Source organism: Montipora foliosa, chromosome 2 (assembly GCF_036669935.1).
Source record: "Montipora foliosa isolate CH-2021 chromosome 2, ASM3666993v2, whole genome shotgun sequence".
In the NCBI taxonomy this organism is placed as follows: Eukaryota; Metazoa; Cnidaria; class Anthozoa; order Scleractinia; family Acroporidae; genus Montipora; species Montipora foliosa.
In genome coordinates, this window is record NC_090870.1 from 50,089,522 (window position 1) to 50,097,472 (window position 7,951).

Below are 7,951 nucleotides of genomic sequence, written 5' to 3' on the forward strand. Positions count from 1 at the left end.
CCTTGACACTCCGTTCAGAGACTTGGCGCCCACATTTCTATCTTTACTTCTTCAGAGTTTCAGAAGACGAAGCTACATCAATATGACAGACCGAGGGACCCACACTACAGTTCCTGTATTTTATTTTTTCTCTTGCCCTTTTCATTCCCGAAACGAAACACTATTTCTTTTTGAAATAGTTTCTTGTTGGACTTAAGATTTTTATTTGCTTATTTATTTATTTTCGGGTCGCGCTCTGGCTGCGCATACGTAAGATTTCTCAGTCTCGTAGAACGCAGTTCAAGTGAGATCCAGAAAAGGAATGAATAGTATCCCATAATGCATAGCGATCCTTTTACATTATCAACTCAAATCGTGACGTGAGCAGTATCTTCCAGCCATAATGGAGAGGTGAGCAGTGCTGGCGGCTACCATGTTGTGTTTACAAACAGACCTTGGTGTCAAGGCTGCGTGTCGGAAGGAAAATTTTGTGTCAAGTTGAATGATTTTACATGTGCTACATTGAAATGTAGGGAAGCCCATGTACCGAGTAGACTGCGAGCAGTCGCTTCATGAATCAGTCGAGCGGCCCGCTTTTCTGGGGCAGTCGTGTTTTGTCACGCAAACAAATAAAATGACCGAGGGAGGCACTACCTCAGAAAGCGGGCCGCTCGACTGATTCATGAATGAAGGGTTACGTTTTTGCAAACGTTAGTCGTGTAGCACTTATATTTCAACAGTTTTAACTGATTGGAGTGTAATGTGAATTGCTAGTTCTCTACCCCATATGAACCATGTGAGCGTTAGCCCTACTAATGGAAATGGGCCCACACAAGGACAGAGAAGAACTCTGATCAGGGTGGGAATTGAACCCACGACCTTCGGGGTAGATCACCGCAGCACTACCGACTGAGCTACAAGGTCAGACGGGAGCAGGCCGTGGCAACAGTGACCATGTACAAGTAGAAAGGATGGGTTACGTGTTTGCAAACGTTGGCCGTGTAGCACTTATATTTCAACAGACTTAACTGATTAGAGTGTAATGTGAAGTGCTAGTTTTCTACCCCTTATGAACCATGAGACCGTTAATGGAAATGCGCCCACACAGGGGCAGAGAAAAACTCTGACCAAAATGGTCTTGTCTGACCTTGTGGCTCAGTCGGTAGAGCAGCGGTGATCTAACCCGAAGGTCGTGGGTTCAATTCCCACCCTGGTCAGAGTTTTTCTCTGCCCTTGTGTGGACCCATTTCCATTAGTAGGGCTAACGCTCACATGGTTCATATTCGCCCTTGTCACACGGCGGCCATATTGTCCCGGGAGACCAAAAAGGCTTTGTTTTACCACGCCAAGCCTCACCCCCACGGTTTCCACTTCGAGGCTTGGCGTGGTAAAACAAAGCTCTTTTGGTCTCCCGGGACAATATGGCCGCCGTGTGACAAGGGCGAATGGGCTACAAAACTTAGCACTTCACATTACACTCTAATCAGTTAAGTCTGCTGATTTATGAAGGGACTGCGACTGCTCACAGTCTATCGTGTGAGCTACATCGAGTGCTTGAGCGAACGGCTGCGATGGGTAATACCCGAAAGTCGATCTGTGGATGTGTATGTCTCGCTTGCTGTTCGAATTAATTATTCCTTTGTTCAACATAGGTAGCCAGAGAAAAGTGAGTTAAATCTGAAATCCGCGTTTGTGCGATCGCTTTCAAATGCAATGATCAAATCACAAGTGCCACTTGCGATCTCATAAACTGGTGTATTTTGATAAAATCTTCGACTCCTTAAGTATGAGAAAATGTGGGTACTTCTGAGTACTTCTCTGCCAAAAATATCGTTTCACTATTGATCTGCATGAGTGAAGTCCATATTTGAAAAAAATAACTTTATTCATAACCTCCCTTCGGGACAGTGATCACATTGTGAAACAACCACATTTTGAATTATCAAAATCCCTGTAGTCTTCCGTAAGTCTTGACTTCATGAATAAATATCAGAAATTAAATAAAAAGTGGCGAAGTATTGACAGGCACAAATCAGTCACCATTATAATCGACAACACCTAGGAAATAATCACGAAGAAGATGGTGTTTCGCGCCATTTTGCTATTCCCGTTGGAACGAGATGGCGAAAAGACGTCTGGGATACTATTCATTCCTCCTCCGAGTGAGATCCGAACTCGGTATCTCTTCCTCAGAGGCAATACCCTGAATGCCAGAGGGTTTTCGCTCTCACGGAACGGAATAAGCGAGGTTTTCCTCGCCGCTTCGCAACTCGCTATTCCGTCGCTCTAAGAGAGAAAAATCCTCCTGGCATCCAGGGTACAGAGGCAATCGCGATTACCACTAAACGACGGCAGACTACGTGACAGATTAACGGGGAAATATGCATTAACGAACTGTGTACGTAACCGAAAACGAGTTTTTGTGTTTTCGCTGCATGCAACGCAATATCCGGTTATCGTATGACTCTGTAACAGATATTCGTAATTGCTGCCCACACAGGGCAGCCTCCTATTTTTGCTCTGATATCTCGACTTCAGGTTATCTGTTTGTTAGTAGTTCCCGGGCTCCACTGCGTAGTAAGTCTCCGATTGATGAATTTATGTTTGACAGACTTGAATCTGCGATTACTCATAATCTCTTGTTTGCGTACATTCGTTGATGCGAAAGGAAGAAGGCCAAAAATCCTTCGAACAAAGTGTAGGCTACCCGTAGCCTCTTGTTTCTACAACTTAGTGATTTGCATTTTACAGAAATTCTGTTTGCACTATAAACTACAAGTACATTGTCATGCAAAGTAACTAATCATCTTATGATTGTATGTTACATGCATTTTAACAATTACTAAAAGTAGATAAGAGGAGATATGAAGTGAGGGGGTTCATCACGTAAATATTGAATAAAGAAGGGACTCCCCCACCCCTTTACATGAATAATGACTGGTCTTTTACAATGAAACATTGCCAGAACTAAGTAATATTACCCAGTAAATACATGTAGCTGATGCTAAAAAACTGTGGGACAGTACAAAAATGAGCTTACGACTCCCCACATCTAATCCTTCAATTATAATTAACCCTTTAACTCCTGTAAAGGCCACTGAGACTTATAGATTTTACTCTGTCTAACGCTGGACGATTTTACTCGTCAATAGACCTTTTTGACCTTTTGATTTCTATTGTTTCGAAAGACATTATGGGATGCTCAGGGGGCAAATAATTATTAATATGTATTTGCCCCCTTGGCATCCCATAATAGCTATTTGAAACAATAGACATCAATATGGCCGCCATATCTGCAAAAAGGGCTATGGGGAACCCCACAGGAGTGAAAGGGTTAACAGCAGCTAGGTTCACTCAAAAACTATGTTCCCATAAACCCTTTAACTCCTGTAAAGGCCACTGAGACAGATTTTACTCTGTCTAATGCCGGACGATTTTACTCGTCAATGGGGAACCCCACAGGAGTGAAAGGGTTATTAATATTATATTTGAAGAACTAATCAAAAAGACATAACTTTTTCTGTGACTCTGAGTTTCAAGCTTACGCGATCATCAGACAGACTTTAATGAAGAATGTACCTCGCTTACTTTAAATATATACAGTGGTTGGTTAATAAGTAAATCTATTGTAATCTGAGATCGCTGTTAGCTAGGTATAATTTGTTCTTGTGGCGGCATTTGGAAATTAATTCAGTTTTTTTGCTGAGGTTGCGTGCTTTGTCGGCTTTAATGATGTGAAGTTTTTCAGTTAGGCAAAGATTGCATCGTTTGGAAATGTTGTTGTAGGCACTTGCTGAAGAGATGAAATTCAGAGTCAAAGAAAAAGTTATGTCTTATTGATTAGTTCAATCCTCAAGTATACTACGCTCTGCGAAATGCATCCAGCACTCTACCGCAAGGATAGACTATACTCAAGATTTATTAATTAATATTATATACATTTAAAAACCTAATTCATGATTCATGAGTCTAACAGCCTATCAGAACATTGACAAAACACCACATGTATGAGCTTTAACCATTTGACGTCCAAACCGGCCTGTCTAATGCCAGACGATTCTACTTGTCAATGGGAAACCCCTGGGAGTCAATGGGTTAAACCTGATAAAACACTCCGTCTCCCCATTAGAATTCTTTACATAGAGAATGTTAATGAGGACTGGCTTGTTTTTCTTATAATTATGTTAATGTCTTCCAGTCACATTTTAAACCTTTGTTCAGAGTCCCGAGGGACACGCTTTTTGTGGAATGTTTTTGAAGTTGTTCAAAAAACTTGCAGCACATGTTTTATTGGGTCTAAAAACACTGCACCCTGTGAGCAGAACCTCCCTTTGTCTTTAGTCTTTACTGAGGAGGAAAAAAGGAGGCTCTGCATGAATCACATCAACTTTTTTGAAGCCACTGCAGCCCGAACTTCTGGAAGGGTCAATCTTGTTTTCTCCCATCAAACTGGTTTTTCCAGTGCAAGCATACGTTTAGTGATAAAACCGATGGTTATAAGTGAGCTTGCTGTACCCTGAAAAACCAAGATGGTGGCGAGATCTGCCATAATACACCTGTAGGCTTGGGTTCAAGACTGTATCCTGGCAACATGCAGCCCATACTCAGTCAAGACCTTACTTGATTCATGCAGAGTCTTTCTCGAGAATGCCAAAATCGAGAAGGCAAAAGAAAGGCTCTGCCAGCAGGGTGAAAGCACTGCTGCTTGTTTTTTAAACATTACATAAATAGCTTACTTGACTTCGATAAAATAAGTAGTTAATAAGCAACTGAGAGCTAATTACTTGAAAAGTTTGAACCGATGATTTTGCAGGTGTCACTTTCCATTTCAGTAGCTTGTTCACTTTCTCTCCAAATAGTTCTATGGAATGCTAGACTACCTTTCTCCTGAAAGAAGAATTTGTTTTATTCCAAATACATGTAGGTATTCACCCCACTCTTTCCAGAAAGTGTTGTGGAATGCCAAGCTGTTTTGCTTCTAAAAGAAAAGTTTGTTTGTCTTGAAAACATGCAGTTACAACTGCCCAACACCTCTCCGCTAAAGACGGTTGTGTCAGCCAGACCTTGAAAATATCATTTGATCTGACATCCTCACTTGAATTAAGAGTCTTGACTCCTCCAAACACATACATACAGCCAGATGGAGTCACTGTTGCAGAATGAAAATAGACAGGATATGGCAAAACCTGTAATAAGAAATAAACTTAATAATAATCATAATAATAATAATAATAATAATAATAATAATAATAATAATAATAATAATAATAATAATAATAATAATTTAAAATTGCCAGAAAGCTGTGATCAGAGTTAGTTCACTCAACTTCTCAATGTTAATCTATATGATTTATATCAACACTGTCATGTTTGCATGCACATCTCCATTAGCAAAGCCCCCTTGACTACATGTATGCAGTGCTTTCAAAAAGACCTGGATCCTTCCAGAGCTCCGGTGGGTGCTTACTTGCAAATCACCAGAGCTCCATATTTCTTGTAAGAAAATAAAACCAAAGTAAAGGAATTAGCAACTCACTTCAGTTAATAATATTGGTCTGTCAAAATTGTTATTGGAAAGCTATTTAATGAGTTTGATATTCTCTCTCAAATCACCGTAAATGGAGTTTCCAAGCTTCCAATTGAAAAAAAAAACAACAACAACAAAAAAAAAAAAAACTGGGGGAGCATTCCCTTAGGAAAAGAGGCCTTCACCTCCTAGCACTGGGTGCTAACATTACTTAGCCACATGCTTCAAATCTTATTGAAAGCTCTGCAGCGGCTGCTTTTTCTTATGTGGGCTCATACACCAAGGCTGTGCTCTAACTGTGCCCGGTTACCTGATGCAACTAACATTTGGCTTCAGGTGAGTGAAAAAATTACTCGCTCTCCTGGACAGGCACTCTGGCTTATTGTATTTTGAGCAGATGAGCAGGCTAAAAATTTTAATATGCTGGTTGTTACAGTTTTGCGAAAGCTCTCAGAAAAGTTTTTTCTTTCTTGAAACAACTGGGTTCATAGACCGTTCCACATGATTTTACATGTTACATAATTTGGCGATTGGAGTTTGGCATCTAAAAAAAAGTTGTTACTTCTGCTTTGACAGGGGTAAAATTTTATTTTGGTATGAAGCAGGAATCACAGTTTATGCAAATTTAATATTTTTACGCTGCTGCACTATTTAGGTTATGGTTGTTCTCCCCTGTGTTATCGACCAAATCCCCACAAAGCTCATTCAACCTAACATTTTACTGATAATACCACATTTTATGCACTCTCTTTCAGCTTTGAAATGGCATGTTAATCTTGATAATATGTCTGGTTTATCGCAGAGAAAAAAAATATTTGTGTGAGTAAAACCGCCCACCGCCCACGATTTTATTTCTTGGACTCCAAATCATTGATAATTGATAAATATGCATTTTAGTGGTTTTCTAAAGCCGTATTTAGTCTACACTTAAACAGAAAAAGCAAAAAAATTGACATCTGTTAAAATCTCTGCGTGTGAAAAATACCGCGTATGCCATCGCATGACACTGCCCCTTTAATTGAAGAAATAATTAATTGATTTGGGTGACCAACTTCAGAGGGCTGCACACCCTAGCTGAAATGCTTGGGAACCCAAATTTCCTTAGAGCACAGCCTTGTACACTGTGAGCATTTTTGAGACATCAATGCCAGCCACAAATGCAAATACTGCAACACCAAGGGCTCCTTGCACAATTCTATAGCGAAGATATCGTTGACGTCACCTGTTATCATTTATGTGCCAACCAGAGCCTTATTGGCTGCCAAAACAAAGGGTCTTTTGTTCCTGTGGTTGGCAAATTTGAATAACAAAAACAATGTTTGCAAACAGATATCTTCCCTATGCAACTACTGTGTGGGTTCTTTAATGACCCATGCAGCTTATGAAAAAGGGTTTTGAGAAGGACCTTCTTATCCAAAAAGACTTGAAAGTCTTAACTTTACTAATTCTAACCCAACTAGTCCACAGTTATATGTAAAAGGCATAATTATACTTAGCAACTCGTTTGGTCTCCTCAGCAGCAAACTTACTTTCAAAAGTTTTTCCCACTGAAATGTATCCAAATCAAGGCTCCATATATCATCAAAGATGGATACACCATCATAACCACCGCAAATGAAGACAGAGGACTTAAACAAAACACAGCCATGACATCTCCTACGCTTCGGAAAACCGTGATATTTAGAAGGGTAACATACATGCTCATTCCATCCTTTGCTTTTAAAATCAAACGACTGGATCTTATCAAGCTGAAAAAAATTGTTCGGGTCCCGGCTACTCATTCCACCGCCGATGACGTAAAACCTGTCTCCATCACAAACCGATTCGTGTCGATAACGAGGAATGGGCGGGTTATCACTCCTCAAACAGTCCCATTTACGCTCTTGTAAGCTGTAACGATAAAGATATGAATTAAACTCTAATCCTGTTGTTCCACCGAAGACGTATAGCTCTTTATCGCACGACAAAACCATGCTCTGTCCGTAGCCTGCGATTGGAGATACATCCTCCCTTCCGTCTTCCGCGTGCTCGGAAAACCTCTCCGAAAAGTCGAACCATTGTAAGGTTTTCAAAGAACAAATGTGAAGTTTATTGCTATTGCACATGCCGAACGGAACTCCAGAACCACCAAAGACTATGAGATTTCCTTTGTCTAGGATGACGCAACTGGATGCAACTTCGGTAGGAAATGGTCCGGTAGTTGGCATCAAGGTCCAGGTTCTTGTAGAAATATTGAACCGCCACAGCTCCTGAAACAGTTCATGGTGGTGGTGCGGTGAATAACCCCCAAACACGTAGACATTTCCCTCATCAGAGCAACATCTGTGGCCGCTCCTGGGCTTTGGGATCTCCGATAACAGCGAAGGAGTTACAATCTCCACACCAGAAGCCATTTTTGTGTCTGCGTGGTGAAAAGCATTCTGGGGGATCCATTCTGTAAGTGAA

General features: G+C 40.7%; 1 protein-coding gene across 1 annotated transcript; it reads right to left on the reverse strand.

Annotated features, from left to right (window-relative positions):
• Positions 1-4,770: 4,770 nt before the first annotated feature.
• On the reverse strand, positions 4,771-7,930 carry LOC137993461 (kelch domain-containing protein 10-like). Its single transcript, XM_068839317.1, has 2 exons — positions 7,036-7,930; positions 4,771-5,165 (listed from the first exon to the last, which is right to left on the reverse strand). Exons 1-2 carry the CDS (start codon positions 7,897-7,899, stop codon positions 4,908-4,910), a joined length of 1,122 nt encoding a protein of 373 aa, XP_068695418.1. The 5' UTR covers positions 7,900-7,930; the 3' UTR covers positions 4,771-4,907.
• Between the last annotated feature and the right edge of the window lie 21 nt (positions 7,931-7,951).

Coding starts and splice junctions, on each gene's coding strand:
- LOC137993461 (XM_068839317.1), bottom strand. CDS start 7,899: ATGGCTTCTGGTGTGGAGATTGTAACTCCTTCGCTGTTATCGGAGATC. Junction 5,166..7,035: donor AGTGGGAAAAACTTTTGAAA/GTAAGTTTGCTG, acceptor TTCTTATTACAG/GTTTTGCCATATCCTGTCTA.